The 27703-nt window shown below is 36.9% G+C and overlaps 1 protein-coding gene across 2 annotated transcripts; it reads right to left on the reverse strand.

The window, feature by feature from the left end:
* Positions 1 to 197: 197 nt before the first annotated feature.
* On the reverse strand, positions 198 to 27128 carry LOC113230041 (RNA-binding protein 24-B-like). Of its 2 annotated transcripts, none has more exons than XM_026463770.1 (5): positions 26647 to 27128; positions 19335 to 19461; positions 4763 to 4835; positions 1096 to 1340; positions 198 to 628 (listed from the first exon to the last, which is right to left on the reverse strand). In XM_026463770.1, exons 1-5 carry the CDS (start codon positions 26866 to 26868, stop codon positions 495 to 497), a joined length of 801 nt encoding a protein of 266 aa, XP_026319555.1. In that variant the 5' UTR covers positions 26869 to 27128; the 3' UTR covers positions 198 to 494. The 2 variants fall into 2 exon arrangements, with proteins under 2 accessions (XP_026319555.1, XP_026319556.1); XM_026463771.1 differs by having other exon boundaries at positions 198 to 625; positions 26647 to 27124.
* Positions 27129 to 27703: the final 575 nt, after the last annotated feature.

The following is a 27703-nucleotide window of genomic DNA, read 5'->3' on the forward strand; positions in this document are numbered from 1 at the left end:
ACATTGTATAATTTAAGTTATCTACAAGTAATTCCATCACCGTTAATCTTGCTGAAATAATTAAGAACCGAAATAGCGTCTTATGCTAACGATATAGAGCTCAAAGCTTTGGTCGTTCCGTAATTTTGGTTGATACATACAGCTTCTAGTTTCTATTCTAGACATCATATATGTTACTAAATATTTGGCTTTCCTGCGGTAACGAACGAAATCCTTTCAATTCATCTTTAAAATAACTTCATTGGCCTATAAGTGCTGTTTGCACATCACTATTACTTTGTCATACTGCTACGCTTCTCATGCACGGCCCGTTCGTGAGTACACCACCGAAGTCTCCGCTTAGATCCACTATTACCTAAGTAACTATACCTCAACTGAAATATTCAGTCAGTTTTAAACCGACACTAGCCTTAAAACTCCAAATCAAAACTAACGTATAATCTACTGTTAAGTTTCGTCGATGATGTAGCCACGGGGTTGGGATCGATGTCAGATTACTGCATCCTCGCCTCCTGCAGTTGCGGAGGATACGAGAGCGGAGGAAGGAGGGGAGCCTGTACTCCAGCTCCGGGGAGCGCATAATAGGGTGAAACGTAGCTCGCTCCACCTGCAGCCGCCGCCGCTGCTGCTGAAACCAAAGATATTGAATTTTTATAACGGGACTTAAGTATATCGCGAACTGCGACAAATTTATAATTAAATTCTAGGAATTGACATATCTCATTTTATGGTAGGAGTCCTGAACACTTTCATATTAGTAGCAGTAGAGCACCTTGTGAAAGAGTTCGTCCAGGGAAGTACTGTCACATTACCTATTTCTGCCGCCAAACAGCATTACTGTGTTCCGGTTTTAAAGGGTAAGTGCTGTTGAAATTACAGGCACGCGCGTGGGACTTGTCAACTTATGTCCCAGGGTGACGGGCGCAGTGGCAGTGATCCTATCGATTCATCATATCAGATCCTAGCGATTTAAAGCTCTGAGTGGCACTGCAACTGCTATGGACAGCCATGTAGCTTGCCATCAGGCGCACAACTTGTTCGTCCCGTCATTTGATATTATAAAAAAAATAATTGAAAGCGAATAAATACACGCACCTGCTGCTGTAGCGTAAGGGTCGAATCCAGCTGCAGCGTATTGCTGTTGATAGGCAGCAGCTCCCTGAGCTGCGGCCGCTTGATATTCGTACAGGTGGTTGGCTGCAGCGACGGCAGCGGCGTGTTGCAGCTGTGGCAGCTGCACCAGCCCGCCCGCACCCGCGCCTACCCCCGCACTCACCCCGCCCACGGTGCCCATAGCGCCCATGTAGCTTGGCGCGCCATACACGTATCCAGGAGACAGCCTGACAAGCATATGTATTGTTAATTAATTGGCCTTCTCAAAAAGCAGCGTCACACACTTAGGGAATACGGTGTCAATAACAATTGGAAACATTAAAATTACATTAGTCACCGTTTACGTTCTGTTTCTGGTATTCCCGAGCGTGTGATGCTTAGATCTCCCGTTATAGATTCACCCACGATCCTTACTGAAATATTGTTCACTTCAGAATCGTGCGAAAAGCTATCGCATTGCAAAATTAATACTTTTCAAAAACTGTAATCACACTCTATAAGTACCTAGCCCCATTTGCAGCCTCGACAGGCACGAGCAATCTAGTCTTGTTATGTTAGTAGACATCGATAAACGGTTATGTAATATGTAAGTATATGCGCCTGATCATAGCCTGGGCTTAATGCCGTGGAGGATCCGCCGTGCGTCATTGCCGCAGAAGTTTAAAAAAATTATTTAGCGAGCTGCAACATCCACTCCGCTTCGCCAGAAATATCCACGCCGCTAGTATTTTCTTATCGTTAATTTCGTCTCACTCAGGGACCGTGAAGAAAATTAAGATTTAGAGTCGGCTTGTGTCAATTACGAAATGTTGGAAGTGGTAGAGTATTAAATTAGGAAAAATACCTAGACGATGATTTACATTGTAGACGACCCCATTTACCAGAGATTATTTTATAATAAAATTAATTAATATGGTAGAAGAAAACTTTGTATAACCTCTTATATTTGAAACTATGTAATAGGATTCAAAATGACTAACGACGACGCGAATCCGCAGATTTGGCTCGCCAGCACGAAGGCGAAGGCGGTCAAGTGCACTCGAGGAGCTTCGGCTCCGTCAGCAAATTTCTAAGGGCTCTCAACTTCGTGGAACCTTGATGGGAACCCTAGTTTTTCTAATTGTCGTTGTCTTTTTCCTTCGTGTGTAGAGTAATAAAGACAAATTGGTTGATTCAGCAGATGAGTGTGGTGGTGGAAAGCGCAGGCGCGGAACACGCCCGCCCGCCGGCTCCGCCCGCCTAGCACGCCCACCTGTGGTGTCCCAATCCTATCAAAACTCATACCTATTTATTTAAAATGACTTGTTTTCTATTTTTTTACCTAATGTATGTGCTTCAATAGCATTATCCTACAGAGATCTATAAATGGATTATTTTTCTATAATATTTGTCGTAACTACACAACGTACTACCTATAACAAAACGAGTGTGTATATATTTTTACGAATTATTAAAATTTTAATAAACGTTCGAATAGGTACTTAGAAACATGTGTTACTGGGGTGGTTATAAAATTTTGTTAAATTTAGAGTACTACATTCATGGGCTATATTTGATCTATTAGACTAAATAATCTTCAATTGAACTATTGCAGACAATCTTCCAATCAGGTAGACAAAGTATTTTTGTAATTGTAACACATCATCATCATCATCATCACATGTAAGTACCTAAATCTATTTCAAGTAAATGGCTAAATTTATATATATTAATTAAGAAAAAATTGCCATCGTTTTATGGACAAAATGTGGACATTACTTAAGATAACATATTGCATTGTTGGTGTAGAGTGTACTAAGTAACACAATCTTCATGAACTTTTCTGGAAGCAACTACGCATTTAGTAAACCCTGAATGTTTCCTCTGTTGCCGAGCTCTAATACATATAGGTACTAAATATTACACAACTAACAGAAACGGAAGATAGAGTCATATTAAAGTAGATACAGGTATTAAACACTCATAAACACTAAACAGCATGAAACTGGCGTAACATCACACTCAAAGCTGCACATCTACTGGCAGGGAACAAACCCGGCAATCATCGCTACCACAGTTATAATAATATCACCCTCCTTAAGGTTCTATTACATGGCAAAATTAGTTATTTTAAATCAGAATGTAGGTACATTAATCTGTGTCGGAAGTAGATTCCTACATAAATAAATTCTTACGTGTAATATAGATCATGCAAACAATGAATACATATGGACTAAAGTTACAAATAACAGGGTCATTATTAAGCAATTGGAATCTATATTGACGGTATTTATGTGGCAAAGGTCCTTTCCTATATACTGACGTAAAATCGCCTACAAATAAAAAATGAGGCGCGCACATAATTGTATTAGGCTTGGTCACTTAATGACCTACGAGCGATCGGAAATAAAAACACAAACCAATTAATATAGTGAAGCTTACACGCTTTCACTTTACTTTTCCAATACGGGAGTAACGATTAATAGTATATTGAGTGGTGGTCGGTCGGGCGGGGCTAGTGGCCCTGGGCACGAATCGATCGCCGGTGATAATTATCGGGCGCATGCCGCTGCACGCCGCACCACACTATGACACCACGACATCGACACCTCGACGGGACAAGTTCGCCAACTGAAAGCGCAGCGAAAGTAGCCGGCCTAGCCTGGGTCTATAAACAGCATTGCGCGCGCGACTGCGGCTGCAGCAACGGTCCTCACCGAGGGGCGAGAGTGCGCTCACACCTACGCACACACCGCGCACCCTCGCCTCTCGGCCTCCGCCGACACACGCTGCCCAAGAACGTGAAGTAGTGAGTGTATTAAACGAAATCCACCACCAACAAAACTCAATTCAAATCAACAAAATCGTACACGAACACGGCATAAAAACATATAAGTAAAGAAAACACTGAGTGTCGAGAACGATGCGTATAGTGCGACGGCGCGAGCGTTGGGCGGCGCGGGCGCGATCGCGCGCTGCGCTGTGTCGAGCCGGCGCCGCCCATGCGCCGGTGTAGCTTCATAAAAAGGAAACATTAAAAAACCCAATCGACTAATTCACACCCAAAACGAAAAAAATCCACTCTCACGCTCACGCTTGCCATAGATACCTATGTGAAAATGTTTGATAATTTAGTCTAGGTGTGGTCCGCCGGCCGCCGCGCCGCTAGCCACCCGGGAACGTCGCTCGCCTCATCTACCGAGACAAAAGTCAGCTCAGCATACTCCAACAACTCGCGCCAATAATTCTTCCTTTCCCACTATTTATATTATTATACATATACCTTTACTATCGATTTACCTAGTTTACAGTGCCCTTATTTTATCTGTACTGCCTAAATAAAATATTGGTTGCGTACTCCTACATCACTGAGTAGTGAAGATATACGATAATCGTAAATAGTCTGCACCATAATCTTCTATCACTTCGACTTATCTACACTTGCCAATAAACCCCATAAACAGTTATGGTATGTACGTTTACGTTAACATTACGTAAACTATGTATGTATAATGTATTAAAGTAAGTACCAAGCTAAGGTAAATAATCTGATTTTTGTCTCGTGAGATGTTCTGAGAGCGGCATGCGGCGCCGCTAGTGCTGGCAAATATCGAAGTGTTGCACCATTGAACATTGATAGGGAGCGACAGACAGCGGATAGTAGACTCACCCATAGTGTGCTGGCAGCACTGTCTGATAACCTGCGCGCACGCCAGCCGCAGCCGCAGCTGCTAGCCCGAACCCTGCAATAATAAATAATTCTTATTTAAAACAATTTAGCACAAACTTTATAACGAAAACAGAACACTGAATTCCGAAAAAATAAATTACGCCTTCATCGTCTAGGTTTGTTATTTTCGTCCTCACTTAACGGAAGTGTCTTCAGAGATCTCTGAACTAAAATATAACTCGAAGAGATTGGACCACTTCCAAATGACACACGAGGCAACTTAGCGCAAGCAACGCCAAAGTGTTAATTTCTTTTTATTGCATTGTTAAGTCGCGCGAGGCGACGACGTCTATTTCTGTAGCTCGTCGCCGCTGCCCGGGCATCGGCATCCTGAGACGTGGCCCTTGACAAGAAAACGACAAACTCCCGCTATAAATGGCTATCGGTCTTTGATTGGTGCTGGCACCAAAATGCAATTTTATTGTATTTAGCCTTTTGTGTATTATATCATCCGTAACAAAAATTGTAATGAACCGTATTCTGGGATATTACAGTAGCGGTGTTTATCTTGCGGTGATTTAAACCTATGATTACATAGGTCACAGTTGGATACTTGGTTACGTATACGGACATTACGAAAATCAAACATCAAGCTACGTTTAGGAACCGCGCCATCATAATAATAGATACAAATCATATTGCGCTGATTAATGGCAAATGACCAAAAGAGCGTGACCCCTGCCGGACTACATCATGTTGACTATTGTGTATGGTGAAATTTCATCGGTGATTACAGCGGATCGCATCCGGAATGGCCCGGATGGTGTTGCGGTTCGACTGTTGCGATAATATTGGGCGACAGCACACGACCTTCTGTGAGACGGTCTCCGTTGCCAACATTGTCCATAGACAACTGCCGCTCGATGCCAATTTCGTCAAACCAGGCAAATCAAGGACTTTACTATTTAATAAGCATTTAAATGCACCCAACTTCAATTACGTTTTTTTTAATTATCTGGGAAAATAGAATTATCGCATAGCATATTAGTTTTTAATATCGTTATTAGAAATACTAGAGGTATTAACCACAAAATTTTGTTGGAATATACTTAGATGGGTTGTTCGCGTGCTCATTGTCCGTGTGATGTGCTACCGCAGTCAATCGATCCCATTTGATGGCCGAGGTCGAACTGCTGTCCACCACAAAGCTTATCTAGATTCATTATTTTTTCTTTTTCCTTTTATTGTACTTACATTGTCGTAAAGCTTAAATGGCTTTTTGTTGCTATACCCACGTCTGTGACCCAGATACATTTCTGTCGTAATCGATTGTCGGTCAATACACAATGACCAAGCGTTCGAATATCCAACTTCTATGCAATGCAGAACAAACATGACGTGGCATTACTACTTCTTTTTTTACAATGAATAATCGTAAGACGCACATTTTCCTCAAAACTAATTGCAAATCTTTTCTAAACAAAGTATATAGTCGCGTAGGTGTGAGTTACAAATAAAGTAACATTTTGTTTTGGATTGTATGTTTTCAGGACGAGTCATGAAAGCGGGTCGTCGAACTGCTAGCCGACAGAAGTGCTTAGCGCTACTTGTAAGGATTCCACGGAAATACGATTTTAGACGCAGTCGAATGAGTGAGACAAGGTTCGAAACTTCCGATAATACAACTTATAAACTTTAAAGACGAATCTATGGTTTTCATAAACTTGTCTATACCAAGTCTAACTAAATAATCAAAGTACGATTTCAGTTAAATCGTCAATTTCGTTTACGAGTTTCGAATCTGTGCAAATGTGCCAACGGAGCCAAAGCTTGCAGTAATAGCAATGAAAATCACTCATTAGTGTAAAACAAGGTTGCTTTGTGCTCACATTGTATAGCATCAATATGTCGTGCAAGTTTACTGGTACAAGAATAGATGTAGACCAGTCGCGGCCCAGTTTCGGATGGCCAAGCCGAACTGTGGTCTCAGGGCCGCGACGATGCCACGGCGGCAGCTAGCCGTGGTTGATGGCCTTTCCTTTGATCTAACCGGTGTCGTACCGCTTCTTGACATACATCAATCAGCTAGCAATATATTATGCACCAGCTTTCGTATACACAGAGATTAATTGCCAACAGCCAAAAATCCAGGTGATTACTTTTTTTGGTCGTAATCACCAGGTGATTACGAAGAAGCACGTGATTGTTTCCGAACACATAATCTTTTTTAAATTAAAATTAGATTGATTTTGCGAATACATATCAGAATTTATGGACGAGCAAGTGCGTTGTTAGACGGCAAAAAAGATACGTTGGCTAGAGGGTCGGTGATCTGGCGCAAAGCCAGAGTTGCGGCGACGTTCCCAAAACTGCGTATATTTAGACAAAATAAAGAGCACGCCGAAGACAAAACGAGACGCAACTCTGTTTTATAAATAACCGCGTCGTTCGCCGGACGGACTCAGCCTCGCGGCCCGACCAACCTCTGCTCGCCAGCTGTTATACATAAATAATAATTAACACACGAAGAAAGTTGAGTACTACGAGTACGAACTACTACACCTCTTTTATGTAGCCTCCACGTACATTCTAAATTACTATACTCAATGATGTAGGTTTGATGGAATAATTTAATTGCTACCAAAATAGGTATAGTGAAGTCTATAACTCAGGCAGAGTTGCACGAAGAGTATTATCTACGATATCGGCGGATTAGCGGAGGATCACAGGGCTTCGTGCGGAAGTCGCGGCTTGGGTTCGAATTACAGGGTGCGCCAGAGACAAAGGGACGGAACCACTAAACTCGAGTGTTCCTGTTCACCGGTCGTTGCCCGCCACTGAAGAAGTCCACGATCACATTCCGAAAGAGTTAATTAAAACCGAAGAGACTACACGCTACCATAAATTTGGCAGACATTTTGGCCCAGATGCCGCACATCCGTATAATGCGGAAGATATGTATGATTATTTACTTGGACCACGTTCAAAAACTCCGAGGTTATTAGCGACCGACGTAGTGAACTAATGTGCCTATCTATTAAACTTAATGAATAGCGTATATGTGCATGTGGAAAAGTTTTTAAAAACTCTTAACAGAATTTCCTGAGCGCTTTTACATTAAATTTATAAATGATCAATAAATAGATACCTACTTTTGAACTAATTCGATGAGACTAAATCTGTTTCCGGGATGTGAACTATTGTGATTTCAGACTGTGTTTTCACGATTTCATGCTCGGAATCACACGCGGACGATGACGTTATGATGGTGTCGGCAGTAATTACATGTTTCCGCTGTCAGATACTTAGGTACAGAGCATTCGTCGCCATCAGTGTATATATAGGTAAATATTACGAATAAGTAAAGGTAGATAGTATCGCGTCGCGTGGTCCGCAAGCCAACCATTATGGCTTCGCTTCATACAATTATAGCTCTGCGCTGTATCGATTGGGACATAAGGGGCTCTTCAAATCATAAATTTAACGAAAAATCGAGACAAGAACCCTATTGTAAAGGAATTTGAAAGTAGAACGTAACAAATCATAAACAATTATTTAATCGCAAAATTAATCATACAAGTTTGGATCATTGAGAAAATTCGATTAACCTTCAAAGAAAGCATATAAAATGTTCAAGTAAAAGATTATCCTTTTGATATTGATCGTTGCCGGCACGTGCGGACCCAACAACGGTGCATCGCCTAAATCTCGAAATAAAAATAGTCACGAGGGTGCCGAGGCGAGTGTGCGCGGGGGCACATGCATAAGTAATGCAACGGCGAAGGGCGCAAACGGCGGCGCACGCGATGCCTGCAATACCACCTACATTCTGTTCTATGAAGGCAAGGACAACCCCTACAAAAGGGCGCACAGCAGCGTACTCGTCCATAATCAATGACAAGTTGCATGCTTAGCTTTCGGGCGCATGTTCATGCTTCAATGACTCAGAAGTGTTGTTAATGTAATTAGACGTTTACATACTCCGTATATCATCCGAAACCTATAAGACGACTATTCTGCATGCATGCAACAAATAAATACAACAGATATATTAATTGACTTATCTCTAAAAGAGATCTTTTCCAGCCAACACAGGGCAGAGACAGCTAAAGGTTATAAGCAGAGTGTGAATGAGAGAGAAATATAAAAAACTACATAAATTAAAAAAAATACCGTTGCTTACATAACTATTACAAATAACCATAATAAATAGCATCAATATACATGCACATAAATATATACACATAGGTACACATACATAGGTACACATAAATATATATGTAAAAAACATAAACAATAAGATGATTGCAATTAAGAAAGTGAGTGCGCAGTCAACCTTTTCTTGAAAGAACTGATCGACGAATTAGACTGGATATTGGAAGGGCACACACTATTTCACAATTTATATGGTTTCTTTGAACGAGACCAGCTGAAGGTAACCCTTTACGAAAGAAGCAAAGTTGGGAAATTCAAATACATTAATTCCATACCGTTATGTAATGTAGTGGGTAACTTTTATTCAGATCAATAATAAATTATCTTGTAATTGTAAGTCGGCTCTATTCACAAACCTCGCAACTCAATTAATGAGAACTTTTGAGTAAGCATGAAAAACAGAATAACCTACTAGAAATAATTATATCACAATATATGATTATAACTAATTTTACAACTAAAGTCTAGAAATTATATTCTAAGCTTTACTTACAAAAAAAGGGGATTTCGTCCAAAGACCCCGTTACGAAGTTTTCAAATTTAACCGACCAATTCTTGTAATAATGTAATACATTTTCTTATTTCCAGGTCTAACAACCTGCAGTGGCAATAACAACCCTACAACGGCAAAGGCGCATGTTTTCAGTTGTTTTCTAGGCAGGTGTGAATCGATTACCACGATGCCCGTACCACTCAATTATTCAACGTGTCCGCCGTGTTTGGACAAGTGCCTCGTCGGCCTTCATCAACACTCTCATATAATAAAACTTTAACAATGTTTTCATATTCTATACCAGGCCTCCAAAATCGCTCGTTAGCAGTAAACTAACCACCGAGACGTATTTAGAAACTAGGCTACAAATATTTCGTACCACAGCAGTTAAAGTAAGCAAGGCAAGTAAACAAAACGTGTTGGCGGTAGCGCTCGCTTTAATGAACTCTGTATTTTCCCGGTGGTCGCTTTGTGAGAAAATGAAAATGTACGTGTATACGTCTACCTAATTAAACACACAATGACGCCCACTCATCGCCAATAAGAAACATATCAGCAGTAAGATACATTATTTTTGAAGAAGCATTCACAGTTATATTTGGTGGCGGCTGTTCAAACGAATACTTCATACAAAAGCACAAAAAAAACTTTACCATTAGATATGTGCAAAAACTCTGAGCCTACATATACAAGTTATAATTTTAGAATCTTAATCACATTTCAAAAGAATAATTACGAGGATCGCGTCAATAATACACATTAAACGTTATTTATTTTGGCGTTCGCTTGATGCGCGCGCGCCGAAGACAGATGCGTATTTACGCCTCCATCAATGCTAATGAATACATTTCCAAAAATCGATTTGTTTTTTTTTAACTTTTACTTTCCTTGACTAGATATGGTATTTTATGAAGAGTTTGTGGCAGAATCCTTATTTACATATTTAGAGCCGTTGATGCAGCTCATTTGCAATTCTAAAAGAAATTTTTTGAAAGTATTATCGTCAGCTTATTTTATACGTACATAGGGTGCTCTTATTTGTTGGGGAGCGCCGGCTGCGCATGCGTCTTATTCATAGTGAATCGCAACCCCACTATAGGTAACGTTCTCGTAACGGTAATGAACGCGCTGCATTTATAACCGAACCGTTTCTAAAACCGGCCTAGTCCTAACGGATAAATCTTTTCATGCGGCTAAAACCCGATCCTAAAAGTAGGAATTTTTCGGTACCAAAAAAAAGCAGACTTTACCGGACGCTCGATTAACAAAAGGCTTAAAGAGCATGCATACTGATGTATTTGACCAGAGCGAATAAAGTAAATCATTACTTCCGCTGATATATTTATGAAGGGCCATTCAAACAAACAGTGCATCGCACCACGCCATAACTTTAAAATCGCAAGACTACAATATAACACTGTAGACTAAACAGAGCATTCAGCGGGAAACGAAGTTAACGTGTTAACAGAAATCAAATTTGTGCATATATAGGTAAATGAAACAGAGAAATAACTAATTGATCACCGAATTAGGATTCCAAATTTGCAGACAAAGAATATGGCGAATAGGTGTCGGACAAAGGATCATTCATTGTTTTCTCCGAGCGGTGCAATGATTCAGAGATCAAAATCTGTATGCGCACGTGACACGAGGGGGAAGTATGCAAATGTATCAACTTTATGGATTCGGTTATCATCATTTAATCAAATGGTACGGTACGGTCGATGATTCGAACTAACGCAACTTACATCACGGTGGGGTTGGCACGGATACGTGGACAAACCATGAAATGTTGTACGGTGCGCGTGGCAGTAGAGAGCGAGGCATATGGCGGAGCCGGTATACCTCGGCCAGGTGGTCGTCATGCGCGCCCGCACCCATTGTGTGCGCAGTGCCAGAGCAACGGCGACCCTCCCCGCGACCCCTCGCAACTGTTCGTGCACTACCCGACGCATGGAACAATACCGCGACCTCCAAAATGTACGAAGGTAAACCGTACTGAGGATGAGTGATCACTCTGATCAGTCGTTCTTCTTCTCAGAGAACCGAGTAATTTTATATTGAAACGACCGCGTTCACTCAATGAAAAAATCAAATTAGTGATGTTCTTGTCGACATAGGTTCGTCTAATGTAACGAGATAAATATTCGTAGTTATTTCAAAAGACATTGCAACTGGTTTATATCACGATCTGAAAATTAGATACATCTGTTTGATTATAGAGGCATTGTTAGTAGCACATCAATTGTACTATGTATGCACGGAAGCCTCATTATGCCGTGTCATTCTTTAGATACGCAGATACAAAGGGATGGCCATGTGATACTGTGACGGTCAAACCAATTTTATATTTATATATGTGTATCATTCTGATTCTCTGCCAACTGTACTTTGCACCATCAAATTGCAGCGTTCAGAACAATGCTTATGACGTAATATGATCTAATAAAAATTAATCACTCTGATTTGCGTGATTTGCTTGTATTTACTACGGTTCTTTAGCAGGAAAGAAATAATTAAGCAATTTGCGACAGAGATTTTACATTTTTTACTAATGTACTACTTTTCTCATACTTAAACAAAATGCTTCGATATGGCTAACAAAACGGTGTATGATGTGAAAATAATAAATCAATTATAGTTATTGTTCCTCTAATAAATGACAGTAAATTGGAAAGTATAAAATCGTGCAAGTGGTGTATTAGCCACTGCAAATCACAATAACAGTTCAATGCATAACGGCGGCAAATAACTAAGAAAAGTATGAAACTGTCATGCATTTTAAACATAAATGATTCACACTTCACCCATCAGTATGCAAAATTTTTTCTCCAACGAAAAGACAGGGTGCAGACCAATGTGTCATATTGTAAGGTTTGTAGGTGCGTGTAGGGTGCAATCAATTAGGCTGTACACTTCCGCTTCCGAGCGTTTAGGGACTTCCGGTAGGGTGGGACATGGCCCAAGCGGGTATGCCACTAGGGGTCGGATTCAGGTAAAATCATTACCAGACCTCGGAACTGGCAGGTTATATTTACCCAAACTTCATGTAAGTTATATTCGCAGTAGATAAGACCTCCCCATGAAATCCCGGAATTACTGTATTATAATACAGTAATTCTTTGATATGTGTACCTACGGCAATTACTTTACTACGCTTTGTCTTACATTTTTAATCTTTACGAGATTTCAGAGGGAGATAGTATCCTCTCTATGTTTATAACTTATAGTTTAGTAATTATAGGTACATTTACTAAATTTTAATTAACGATAGATAAATAGATAGAAAGAAGATTGAAACATTCTATTCACTAATATGACACAAATACAGATTAATTTCAGCTAGAATCAACGAGAGGACTAAAAGTAGATGTTATTTATAAGCAAAAATATAAGAAACGAATATGGACGAAATTATTCATTGATATAATAAATATAATAAAGTGTAAATTGTGCATCTAAAATAACCTATTCGATACGTAAATGCATGGGCGGGTGTGAATATTAATATATCTGTATGTGTAAATTATGATCGTGAATGTTGTATGCGATCTCTGGTAATTACATAAAGTATTGTAGCGAATCTCTAATGGTACGTTGTAATATCTACCATCAAAAGATGCGTGAGATTAGAGATTAGTAATAATTATTTTAGAATCTTAAGTAGTGCTACTCCATACAAACAGAGTAGCTCGGCTTGTATGTGTGCACGCCAGCCGCGCACCGTGTACCGTCCGTACACTTTCACATTATCTCACGACGCACTCGCGTTGCATGGCGCGCACACACACGCCATTTATTATAGAATGAAGCGTCCGCTCGGTGTTTAAAAAATGACATCAATCCGCGATGCTGGCAAATAAATTCAATACTTAGATAAGTACTGCAATTAACAAAATATTATTTTGCACAAAAATACTGTAATGAACACCTTAATTTTTTCAAATTATGTTTACAATCTGAAGGTGCAACTAAAATAATAATGTGGCAACCCTACACTCTGGGTGAAATGTAAGCAATGACGCCCGAACAGGCGGGACTTGTCTTTTTATACTATGATTATCAGGGATCGAAATAGGTAGAGTTTTTTTACCTATCCTTCGAGGAACATAGACAGAAAATGGAGACTGCCTTACGACAATATTTTTTAGGTCCTGGACCTGTTCGGGATTTGGGAAATCACTTAAGCACATTAAAGATTGACGTAATTGGGGACAGGCAGGTACACAATATTTATCTTAACATTGCGACACAGTGGGTCGGATTAGCAATATTGCGGACATTAGATTTTTTTTCATGATACCTCTGTAAAAATATGCCAATCGAGAGATCCTATTGTCCTAATTAAATATTGTCATATCACATTTTGCCGTAAATCTAATAGTTTATTAGGAGAAAAATAAAATTTGAATTTTTTGTATGAGACCATACTTTTAGGGCCCCATCGTTACGAAGTTTTCACTACAGTAATTATCTGAACTAATAACAAAATATTAGTATGAATTCGAAACAGAAGTTTTAATTTCGTACTGAAACAAATAAACACGAAAAACCAATCAATTTAGTTCTATTGTCCTACATGTGAAGCAAGAGACTTTAAATTAAAACAGTTTAAGTTGGGAGCCCTAAAAACTGTAATAAGATTATTCGATACAATTATTTGTTATCAATGTATTCAAAATCCAATAAATAATTCGTGATTTCTAAAATGAAATGAAATGAATGAATTTCGGGATGAAAACATTGTGATTATCATTCCGGTATTTCAGAGTGCGGTATTATCCACTCTTCGTGTACTCCTTCTTTGAAGTTTAGGTAAATATACTCAATCTATTCCGATATTACTATCTACTATTGTTTATATGTCGCACCCTTTTTTATTTTAAAGAAGGCTGGCAAAATGTGTTAAGCATGCAGAAGTTTTCTGATTATGACATGAAAATCGAGTCAGACAGTTAAAACGTATATCTAGAATGCCTAGAACACTAAGAGTCGTTGCAATAGTTTTAGGATTTTGCAGGAATGTCCATAAAACAGAACGTTAGTAATAAAATCTTATTAACTCTAACTAAATGTGTCAAGTTATTATTATTATTTATTATTATTAAGTAACTGTTTCCAGTTTGGCGGGATATAGTCTTTTGTAAAATGTATACTTTTAGAATAAAATTATTGAAATTTCTTTTTTTGTAGGATTTTTCCTAAATATTCTGAAAGTTGGTGTTGCAACAACTCGTCGCAAAGTTAAGATAAATATAGTCTAATCTTTATATCCCTAATAACGTCAATTTTTAATATACTCAAGTGATTTCCCGAATCTCGAATAAAATCAAGGACCTAAAAAATATTCTCGTAAGGCAGTCACCATTTTCTGTCTATGTTCCTCGAAAAAACCCTATTTCGATCCCTGATGATTATACAGCGTAATATTAGTGTTTTTACTTTAAAAAATAATAAGACCTATATATATATTAACAAGTTTTATTATAGAGATATTTGTAAATCCGTAAAAAACAAGAACTGTTTTATGCAAAATGTTTTGTACCAACGCGACAAAATTATATGAAATATGTGTATTTCCAATGGTTCCTAAAGCAAAAGATACATTCATATATAATTACTATCATCTTTTAAAGCAAACAACAGAAATAAAATGCCACCTTGCAATATAAATAAGTATATATATTATGAACAGACTAAAAGTATACTACGGTTGACAAATGGTAATCAGTCGTAAATACCGTGACCCCATGTTAAATTAATGACTGATTACGGCTCTGTTTGGAACTGTATATTCAAATACTATATGTTAACCACTGTGTGAACCCACCTTATTGGCGTTATGATTTTAGAGTCGCTGATTACAGTGCTTGATTTTGCTAGTTAGTAATAATTTTAAACCGTTTTAGACTACATTAGCATCAAACACATATTTATAACAGAATATTTTATTACACTACCATTATGGTAGTAGTACGTAACGCAATATATTATTGTGGAATGAATGAGGTTAGCAAAACTTTTATATAACCACGATGCTGTAAAAAATCTTACATGTCGTGATATTTTATTTTGTTTCATTTTAAGATTGCCGGTAGAGGTACGCAATAAAACCGTCTTTCACACCTACCTTGTTTTGTGATATTCGTTGATAGAATATATTGTCTATCTGTGTGCATATATTGTATTTCTTATAATAATTTAGGCATGACAAATTGATTTACGATTACAATATTTCGCCAACCTATATTATGAACACACGAACAAAGTGTCTCCTAGATATTTTGTCGATGGACAATTTCTTTATATATAATTTACTATTATTTTAGGATTAAAATTAGTCATGTAAAAAGGCTAGATTATAATGAGTTATAAGGTTTTGTTTTGCTTTATAATAACAAATAGAAAAAACAATAATGGCAACGAAATTTCGATTTTTTTAATGTGTTCTGTGGCAAAGCAGAATTGATAATTTTATTGTTAGCAATAGGTTTTGTAATAATTAACAAATAGTGTCAAATATGAACTTTTGCCATGCTTATGGAAAAATAAAATTGATGAACACCATAAAGTAAGGCCAACTTGGATACGATCGTTTTTACTAAAAACATCCTAAAATTAGGAGAAGACTGAAAATTAGATTAGAGGAAAGACAAACGAGGCGTTGAACAAGAAAGTCCAGGAAAGAGCTTACTACAGAAAGGCTTGGAAGAAGCTCCACCAACAAATGAAAAAAAATGTTTAAAAAGAAGAAAAGGCAAATGTACAAAATCCTGTAGAAACCAAAAAATAGGATTCATTTCACTAAATGGCACTCGAAATTGTGAGCTCATAATAGTTAAAGAGAAAGATAAAATAAATTAACTTCTATTATCGAGCAATCGTTCCAACTGCGACGTTATCATGTCGCGAACTTTATCGTGAATCGAAAATTATATCAGTGGCATACTTAATTATTATTATATGGGCGAAATAATATTTAAATTGAAACACTGCTATATTACGTAACATACGTTTACTTACTATAGTTGTCTATTTATTGTACTTCCAGGGCACAGGTCTTCTCTCAGGCAAGGGTTTAATTTCGGCCATAGTCTGCCACTCTGGCCCAATGCGGGTTGAGGAGTTTACAGACTTCCGAGAGTTGTGAACCTTCTTCGACGTGCAGGTTTCATCACGTGTTTTCTTTCACCTAAAGGTACGAACCGGGATTCGAACACACGGCCTCTGCTTTAGAGGCAGTAGGTCAAATCATTAGGCTACCACAGCTTTTGTTGTGTAGCCTTAATTCCCATGCATTTTGTACTTTTTACAAAATGTTAACATGAAAAATGGATAAAGAACTGAATCCGTTAAATTATCCGTAAATTAAATTCAATGGTACATTTTCATAAATTACGAAGCGAACTTAAATTACATATTTCAGTTATAGCATTTTTAATAAACGATCACATGTTACTGACTCCCACAGAGCAAACTATCTACTGACGTCGTCGCTTCGTGTTGTACAATGCCCACATGGATATTAGTATTTTTTGTCGCCATAGATATAGAGCAGGGTTTCTTAACTTGTGTCCCGCGGACTACCTAAGGGATCTGTGTAATTAACGCCGGGGGTCCTTGACGAGCTTACGTAACATATTGCATTCATGTAATATGTTGTATACAATATGTTCTGAGTAAATAGGTGCAGTGCACGTGACCTTTTTGAATTTTTGCGCCCTTTGACGGCCGTCTACTATAGGAGCAAGCGAGACGCAATAAGAAATGTTGCATTAACATGCAATCTTATTCTATTTATTATTAAAAATTTTATAAAAATAATACTTATTAATCACAAACCACATAAATATTAATCTAAACCTGCCCCCGCAGCATGGCTACGCATGATAGTTACTTGCCTATTTACTTATTTAGATTTCTGTGGTAGATACTGTTTTTAAAACAATATTTATGGGTAAGGTTTGCTTCAAACTAAATCCATTGAATAATAATCTACATATAATTATAACTTTTTTCGAGTTCTTAACTTTTCGCGATTGTTACACATAGGTAATGAAACAATTTTTTGAATTTAAATCGCGTATATTTATTTTTTCAAACAGACCAACATAATGTAGCGTAAATTGGAATGTTTCTTTGTAAAATTAAAAGTAAGGTATTTAATTAATAACTTTTGTAACTATAGTGAAAAAATAGGTAGGTGGTTTTCATTAATTTTTCACCAACCTTAGTCAACCGTGATCATGGGTCCTGTAAAGAGTCCGAAACGTTGGTTTGTTTGAAAAACAAATATACGCGGATTAAATCCGAAAAATAGTTTAATTCCCTTTATAACGTTTTTATTAAAAAACCGGCTTCAAAAGTTTGAGGCATTAGGTACACTTATTCGCCAAGCTTTATTGAAATCGGTTAACGAAAAGTTGGTGAAATCCGGATTCATCCCCTAATTTGCCATCCTCTAATTCTAAACTAATTTCCAACAAAAAAGAATCATCGAAATCGGTTCACAAATGTCGGGGTAATCGCGTAACATACACACAAAAAGTACTATCGAATTCAGAACTTCTTCCTTTTTGAATTTGGTTAAAAAACTTATTTAAATATTACAGAAGTATAATTATAGGTGAAGCTTAAATGTCTCCCCATTACGATAAATAATATTTCTTGTTTGTACAAATGTTCAGGCTTCTATGATGTCACCAAAAATTCAACATGACAGACGTAACCATCACAATAATATAAATGTGAGCTGGAAACCCGTCTTTGCTGTTTGCCGAACAAAAGACATCAACGGCATCGCGGTACTTAGTTCTTTTAAATTATACATCAATGGCATCGTGCATAATTTGAAAGAACTAAGTAGTTCTTTCAAATTATCATGTTAAACCTTTAAACTTTAAAAGTTTGAAGTTACGGAAAGGTCTGAAAATTAATTGCTCAGACAGTCTCGCAGGAAATTCGTAATAATTTTACTCGTACAACTCTTTTGAGTTCTTAGTATATATACATATAAGTAGTTTATTTAGAATATTGTAAAAAACTTTTGTTTCTTTATATTTTACATTTGTTTTCAACCACTTCAGAGTTCTTACGAACTGCTGTAAGATTTTTTCTTCGCACTGTAATGTAGAGGGCATTTTACGTCAAGATGCGTCGTTTAGTTTATTTCAAGCATATTTTTAAAATTATGACTAGCGGACGAGAATTTGTTATTCCACGTTATTTTTAACTTTGTACTCTGTCTTTTCAGATATAAATTACATTACAATAATTAAGTACTTTAAGTAAGGAGGTGTAGCGGGCTTATCGAAACCAATTTCCTATCAAACTGATATTGATAAGCATACACATCATCAGTTGTGTCTTTATAAACGTTACAAATAAAAAAGATATACAACAACTTTAAGAACAACAAGTTTAGAGAGCCTTTTTAGAAGTTTATCGTTATCTTTGGAAGAAATTTTCTTGTTATCCTAAGATTGAGATCTCAGGACTTTCATAGTTTAGGCTCCTGTCTCTTACAACGCTTATATGTACACCCATACAAATTAACAAATATTATTAATTAAAAACAAATTTGGACAAAAACTTGTTCTTAGAATACACACTTAACAAATGCTGTTTGGAGACATGATGGGTTTCAGTGCTAAGACCTTTATTTTATATTTTTCAAATTATGAGAGATTGAGACCAACAAAATATAATACAATTCTTTTTGTTTTTAAAAATGTGGAAGCGCAAATTTTAGAATACAGATAATGTTTCCGCAATAGATTCTATATTTATCGACATGTTAATAAATGTTAAATATTTTGGTAATTTTTTAATTGCATCTATGAACTAAAATCAATGTGTACATACCAGGCGCGAGATTTCCTCTAGGTTTAGCCCCTAAGATTGCTAAATTGACGTTCGCTTTTCTGCCATCGATGATGGGGTTAGGGTCTTTGCATGCTCTTTCCGCCGCCGCTCGGTCACCCATTATCACCTGTTGGCGAAATATTTGCCATTAGAACATGTCGCAGGTTGAGGAATCTCTCTCAAAATTCACTAGCTGGTGCTAGCAATATTTTCTCTGATGAAAAGTTCTGTACCAGACAGTGAGATATCTATGAGTAAGAACCATTATTTTTCAATCGTTTTGTGCAAGATCCATTTGAAGAATTTTTAAATTAAATTGTTTCCAAAAGCTCAATGTAATTATGTCTTTGAGATGACCAAATATAGCATATCATAACAAGTCCTTAACGACAGTCTGGCTTGTCCTTACGAACAAGAAACCGCTCGAGTTTAAAGACACTGGTGGTCAATAATCCTTCTTTTGTTTTGTTTCAATATGTTCAATGATACAGGCATAGTAGCTATTATATTGAAAGCCAATTTTCACGTTGCTTTTACTAAATGCCTTTGTGTAATTTTTGCTAGAAGTTAGTATTTTGAAAAAAAAACTATGTTTTCAAATGTAACTTATATTGTTCAGAGATGTGTGTTATGTGAATTTTCACTGCTCTCCAGCTACAATAAGAATTAAATCCAAGATTTGATTTGATTATCATTTATCAATAATATTGACATAATATAGTCCAATAAATTCACACGCTTGAGAATTCAATAGTTATTTTGTACGTTTATGTTTGATGTTGGCACAGAGATTACATACATTCAGTATTGTATTTTTAACGGATAATATATACCATGATTAGAATAAAGTTTTATATTCTAGATTGAAAAATATAATAAAAAAACACGTTGAAGAAAGAAACATGTTTTATTGAAAACAAATAGGTGCGCATAAAAATCGTACGTTGAATGTCGACATCGGCTCCGCATTACCTATTGTAATGCATTCGTGAACCTCGGGTCGCCACCTCACCGTTTCCACTGTCAACACAACCATTATTAAACATCCTCCCATACCCCCCACTCGGCCTGCATAATAAGACGATTTACAAGAAATAATACCAGCAGTTAGAGGTCAACTTTGTTTGGTCTACACATATAATATAGTACAGACAGAGTTCTCAACACACGACGAAATTAAACAAAACGTAACAGCCAGATACTACCTGTATCTAGCGATAAAAACGTTCCTGAAATTAAAATCGTCAGTGCTTCTGTTTTTTAATACAATCTATATTTGAATTCATGAAAAAGATAGTACTATGAGGAAAGGATAATAACTTGATAAATTGTTTTAGAAATAAAGGCGACCGCGGTATTACGAGTACACATTGATGAAGGCACACAATACGTATTTTTAGAAGATATTGTTTATTGCTTCTAGCTTCTTTTACTTTATAGTTGAAATAAGGAAAACACACAATAAACCATCCACAATATTACATTATTCGCCATTACCATAAAACTTTTATTCACCACACATTCATATGTTGACGGTCACTTAAAAAAAAATCGCCTTAAAAATATGTCAACATTAAATGTATTGTAGAATTTAATTGAATTGTATGTGTAAATTTTATAAGTTTCTACTGGACCAACATCACACTTTAATTAACCGTTTAGTGTATGTGGTTTAGCTAGCGAAATCGATATTCAATCAGAATAAAAATGTAATGTCGTGGGCAAGCGTTAAAATTATGTTAGCTATGGCATGCGATAGCAACTATCGACTCAATATCGATTGAACGGGCTTTCAATATTTGTGTTGAATAAGTCGGTCAAGCAGTTTGTTTATTTTATAGGTACCGGTGGAATCGTCGCAGTAAACCTGAACTTTTGTCTTCAAACAAAAGGGCCCGTGGAGCGTCATATGCAATAGTGTCACTACCAACATAAATCAAGCGTGGCTTGCAATTTACTGCGTTCATTGTTAAGTTAAGTCGTTTATATGTTTTGTAGAATTTTGGAAAATATTCACTCGTATTAATAAGTAAATACTAAAACAATATTTTATCTACTTGCACCTACAATGTTATCGATAAAATAACGATAAATAAACTGCATGTAATTTGATGTTATAATGGTGAAACCAATATAAGGTAACAAAGGTTACTCTAATAAATAGTAAGCACGTAAGTAAACACGTAAATACAAACTATAATGTGTACTCGACGTTAGACACTTAGGTATGAATTAGACTTCTAGAATTAGAACTCAGAACTTCTTGAACACCGATGTAACTGCCCGCGCCCAATGTATTTGTAGGCGATAATACAAGACGATTTCGCATGAATTGATATCCAGAAAATGAGAAATTGTGAGCAGTGTGAATCTACGTACTTTGACTTGTTGTTTAACTGACAACTCTAGTGAACACTGAATATAAATTAAAGTACTTTTAAGTAATCGTATTTGTGCGTGCGCCCTTCGATGAGCTACGGAAAATAAATCTCCTCCTCCTCGCGTCGTATTCCTCATTTCTGGAGGTCGTGACACCCCCGCGGAAACAGTTTCTGTTTGACAACGCTACTGTGCTATCTACGTTAGTCTTTGGCATAGTGGAGTGTATCATGAAGAACCATGCCGAGAGCCGTACAACGGAATGAATGGTGAAATATAATATCGTGGACTAACTTTGTAATTCCGTTTTTTTGAAGGAAGAGTAAAAAACTTCCAGCGCAATATCGGGAAACTATAGCTTAAAATATAATTTCTAGACCCTTTCTTAGTTATAAAAGAAAGGTATAATCATAGATTGTAATATAATTCTTTGATTTAAACTTTCATGATTTTCACACATATTTGATTTCTAGTTCTGGATTTAAATGTATAAAACGTCGAGGTAATTAAAATATGTTTTATACATGATTAAGTCCCGAACTGAAAATCAAATAGAATAATAAAATTAATTTTAGTAACTTTGTTTTTTGTACCTACTCAAAAGTTCACATAGGTGGATGTACGAGGTTTACGAGTTTAGCAGACGATAATTATGTATCTCTTTTAGAGTTGCACCCCAGTAGTTAATAGGCCTCAGCATTACGTATTTGCTAGATATATGTTGTTTTATATCATCAATATTAAATAATTATTGTATGAGCAATACTCTTTATACAATTGACGTGTAAGTGATAAGTAAGTTTCAACCTTATGGTTTCAACCCTTATACTACGAACAAACCTAATATGAAGCCTACATAAAAGTTAATATGTAAATGAAAATATGATGACAAGATAGCTTTTGAAGTGTTCAAATGACTAAGTTGGTTTACTGGATTACCACACTACTCGAGCTTCTCTTAATCTGGTTATTCTGAATGTTAAACTATTACCACAAAGAAAAGAAACGGTTTGTTTATTATTAGATAAAACGAAAGTGTTCTTTATGAACTTTTATCGACATTTAAAACACTGTATACTTTGAATTGTATGTACCTACATCGTACATTTTTTTCTGGATTGGGTAGGTAAACTTGTATTAAGCAGATTATTAGACGGAGTTCACTAACCCGACAAAGCAACTTTGGCATTTGTGAACCAATTTCGATGATTATGTTTTTAACCGACTTCAAAAAAGGAGGAAGTTCTCAATTCGACTGTTTTTTTGTATATATGTTACGTGATAACTCCGGTATTTGTGACCCGATTTTCATGATTCTTTTTTTGTTGGAAAGGGGGTATCTCCATAGTGGTCCCATTTAATTTTGAAGAAAATCATTCACCTCTAAGGGTGGCTGTTCACGCATGAAGATTCATTTTTATAAATAGCGCCTAAATTTTATTATAATGAGCAATTATATTAATGGTTGATTTTGCTATTCTCCAATTCAAGGTGTTTTTCTCTCAATATACTTTGAGTAGTGAGAACCGATTTTTATTATCTCCTCTGTCAAGTCTCCTATTGTGGCGAACTAGGAGATGAATCCGGGTAAGCGCACTTTCCGGTAACCGATTTCAATAAAACATGGTAATTATATGTAATTCCACGTACTTTTGATGTCGGTTTTTTAGTGCTCTGAATTGAGATCATCGTTGGAAAGGGTTTACTTCAGTAGTGATTCCATGCAAAATTGAACGAAATATTCCACCTCTAAGGGATGAATCCAGTTGATTGGATTTCCCCCACTTTCCGTTAACCAATTTCACTTGGCAAATAGATATAATTCCACAAACTTTTTTTATAATTTAATAATAACTGTAATTTAATGTAAACTATGAGGGCCATAGGCGAAATTTCTAGCGAACGGGCTGTCGGATCGCCTCGTAGAAGCCTCCGGTGACCACAAGACTATCAGTTATTTTTGCAAAAGAATAAGTTTAGCAATTGAAAGGGAAAATGTTGCCACACTTTTGTGCATGATACCCCAGAGGGCCCTTCAATGAAATTGTTTACTTACAAACTTTCTACTCATAAATTTTAATATTGTATTATAATTTCTTTATGTAAATATTTCTAGGCAGGTTTTAGTATACATAGAATACACTATGTTATTATTCTGCTGTACTACTTTGTGCATTAAGAATGATAGATAAATAAGTAAATAAGTGAAGTTTATTTAAAAAAAGATTTATCTGGTGTAATCCACATAACGTTGTGTATTTCTAGAAAGGTATAGTATATATAGTACGTAACACATAATTTTAGGGAATCATACTAATGTTTAAAGTTAAAGACTAAAGATAAAAATGTTATCATTCTACTGTACAAAGTAATAGATGGGTAAATATAGGCATTTGCAACTAGATGTGAAGTTCGCTTTAAAAAAACTGTTATAAAGAGTCTACTGATGTAATTTATATGTACGAGTATTATGTATTTGTAGAAAGATAAGGTAACACATTAATTTGGGATATTATTCTCCTATAGAAAGTTCAACATCTCATAGGAAATGAAACTGTTTTTCCGGATTTAAATCGCGTATATTCGTTTTTTCAAACAAACCGACGTTTCGTCAACCGTGACTATGGGACCTGTAAAGGGCCCGAAACGTCGGTTTGTTTAAAAAACAAATACACGCGATTTAAATTCGGAAAAACAGTTGCATTTTCTATGCGTAACCATCGCGAAAACCTAAGAACTCGATATTTAACATTTCAGTTAAAAATCCGGAAAAAAAGAAAAAGAAAGTATTCCAGTGTATTGCTTAACACTGACTTCACTGACTTGATAACATATTTGTAATGTATGATTAAAACAGTTACATTTAAAAATTTTTAGTGTAGTCTATTTTGGCCGTCTATTAATTTTTATAAAATATTTCTTTTTCGTGTTCGAACATTATTATGAAGGCTGATATTAATGTAATACAAATTATAGCTATTTTAAATCATACGCAACACAATACGTGGTGCATCGATTCTGTTTCACCCAAACGAATAAACGAATTTTGTCAGATGTATAAATGCTGTGAACCAAAATATCGCCAGTATTTTCTTTAGTAACACAAAATATTACTATCACTATTTATGATGCTACGCCGTCGTAGCGCGTAGAGGCGGTTCTCTGTCAGAGCCAGCCCGAAGGCTATATCGCACGTTTTTGCCACGCCTTATTCAGCTACCTACTTTTATATAGTACCCATTTTCGAGAGTGTTAAATAAACACAATGATATAATACCTAATGATAACAATGCCCACTCGTACTTATAATGTGGATTACCTTGGAGATTCATAAAGGTATTTTCCGAGAATTTTGTTGAAGTGGTAAACTTTTCTTTCTTTATTTAATGCTATAAATTTTGGACAATTACTTTGTCAAAAATATAGTAATTGGTAAGGTGGGCTACCCTTAAACGACTGTACCTACACGAAACACAAAATGTTCAACTAAGAGTGCAATTTTATAGACTTTAAATTGTAACACAATAATTATTAAATAATTAGACTTAATGGGTACCTATTCTAAATGCATCTACTGTCAACAGAGAGGACTTTTGTTACCGCTCCGGGAGACATGCCCGCAGGGTGTCAAATGACAGTCTTTTGTTTCTAGGACTTGCTTCAGCACGTTCTGACTTAGCTAGTTAATTCGCTGGTAAGGTTAAAACGTATAGTTAGCAACTGCAGCTGGAAAACACGACATGCAGCGACAGATTCGTGAATAATTTCAGAATAATAAAACACATTTTTTTTTCTTTAAATACCTACTTATTTACATTTAATGAATTAAAATGAAATTAAATTGAAGTCAAAAGAACTACTAATTCAACAAGTTGCAATTCGTCAAGGCGAAACATGCGTAGGTACTGTGAATATTTCAATTTTGCTGCTAAACTAATTCGAGTGTACTCAAATGTTACTTTGCATACCTATGACGAAATTGAAACTATATGGAAACAACACTTTCCTTGCATTGTTTTTGACTGAACAATGTGTACTTATCTATAGAAAATATACTTCGTAATAGGATTCACTTGCAGAATGTTTGAACGTTCGCGATCATTATAGCCTTTGGATGTCACGGGAAGGGTGCAAGGGACATGTTCCTCCCCCAGCTTCGACCCCTGCCAAACGAGGGGTTGTGATTCATTTCCCACGAGCAGCACTCTCGTCATACGAAAAGCGCCAGACTTTATTACATAAAATCCGGTTTTGCAGCTTACAAATCCAACGACAAATGTTTTTTGTAAAGAAAAAGCGTTCAAATCAGATTGATCGTAAAAATCTTATCTAATCGGTATAGAAGCAATAACTAAGTACCTACTGCGTCTATGTCAACGAAATTTACCATGGGGGCTAATGCATTTTCCATGCAATTACTCTTGCTGAAATTTAGTATTTCGATTGTACCAAAAAATGTATGAATCGGTCAAATAAGCATTCCAACCATTGACCTGGCAGGTCAATGATACCAACAAACAAGTCATAATTAACAATTTATGTACATTACATCTAATTTGAGAAAGCACATACTAGTTTAGGGCAAAAGTACATATATATAAAGTTTCGAGGTTTCCATTTTTAAGGCGTTTACTAACACCTTATGTATTGCGGGCACAACTTCCGTGTTTGATGTAAATTCGCGATATAAACTAGTGTATGTAGTTCTATGGTAGGTACCTATATCGGTAGGTAGCGGTGCGCGGAGCGATAACGCTACCGTGCGATACCGCCGCCGTTTCAGCACCACGGGTCGCCTGCGCACGATTTACGTGTCACTGTATTCAAATTTGCTTACAAATGTAAGAATACATAAAAATGTTTGAGGCGATTAATTAGAAGTAATAACCTGTGCAAACCACTCAATGTAATAAACACGTCAAATAATTCTTACAAATCCATATCCTCTGCTCTTGCTGGTCTGCCTGTCTGTTATGACGACTGCTTCTTCTATGTCCCCATAGACTGCGAAGTGTTCCCGTAAGCTTTTGTCGGTGGTGTGATAGGGTAGCCCTCCGACGAACAGTTTGGTCCAGGTGGTGTCCTTCTGACCAGGCAGCGCGCCCAGCGCCAGCAGCCCCTCGGGCTCAGCCGGCAGAGCGCCCGCCATCAGCATGCCTTGCACCGTCTCCGTTGCGCCGGTCACCTTTACACTCTGCAAACACTGTCACTGACGCCGGTGGAGCGGTCTCAACCTGAAGTTCGCCCGGTAAGTTTACAGTAAACACTGGGATGTGCGGAGCGAGCGTTCGTCGTGATGGTTGAGCGCGGACTGATGCTCGTTCGAGGCGCACGTGGCGCTCCGGTACTAATTTTAGCCCCCGCCGCACCCCCCTCGTCACCAGATGCGTCGCGGCACCGGCCCCGGGCCACATGCGTGGCGTGCCCTACTGCCTGCCGCCCGTCGCCGCCGTCTGCCGGCTACCCTCCACTGTAATGATATGCCTCGTTATCACCATAAGTTGGTCCGAAGTAGTAAATTGTGAATGTCCTGTGTCATTTTATTTCTTTCTCCCTTAAGAATAATATTTAGTCTCCTGCTACTAACTCTACATATATACAGTACCTATACTTTTAAAACATTATCCGTTGCCTTATTTTGGTCTTTATTACGTAATAATAAAAATAAAATCTGATCATATCAATGTAACTTAATGAAAAGTAAGCGTAGGTTGGGTGTTACTTACCTATCCAATGAAGACTGCAGGAAAAGCTACGCAGGTGACTCTTATTAAATACTTAAGTAACATGTGTGTACGTAAGTACGTACATACTTAGACATTTATTTATAACAAAACATATATGTGTTTTTATTACTGAAAAGATTACAATAGACATTTCTCAAGCTATATCAAATGTTACGAGGTTTTGGTTAGAGTTTTGCACACAAACGATTCCTTAACAAAACTAAAAACCAATGTATGTTTCCATATCGGATATCGCACGCGCAA

This window comes from Hyposmocoma kahamanoa, unplaced genomic scaffold (assembly GCF_003589595.1).
Source record: "Hyposmocoma kahamanoa isolate Upper Pololo Valley unplaced genomic scaffold, ASM358959v1 63, whole genome shotgun sequence".
In the NCBI taxonomy this organism is placed as follows: Eukaryota; Metazoa; Arthropoda; class Insecta; order Lepidoptera; family Cosmopterigidae; genus Hyposmocoma; species Hyposmocoma kahamanoa.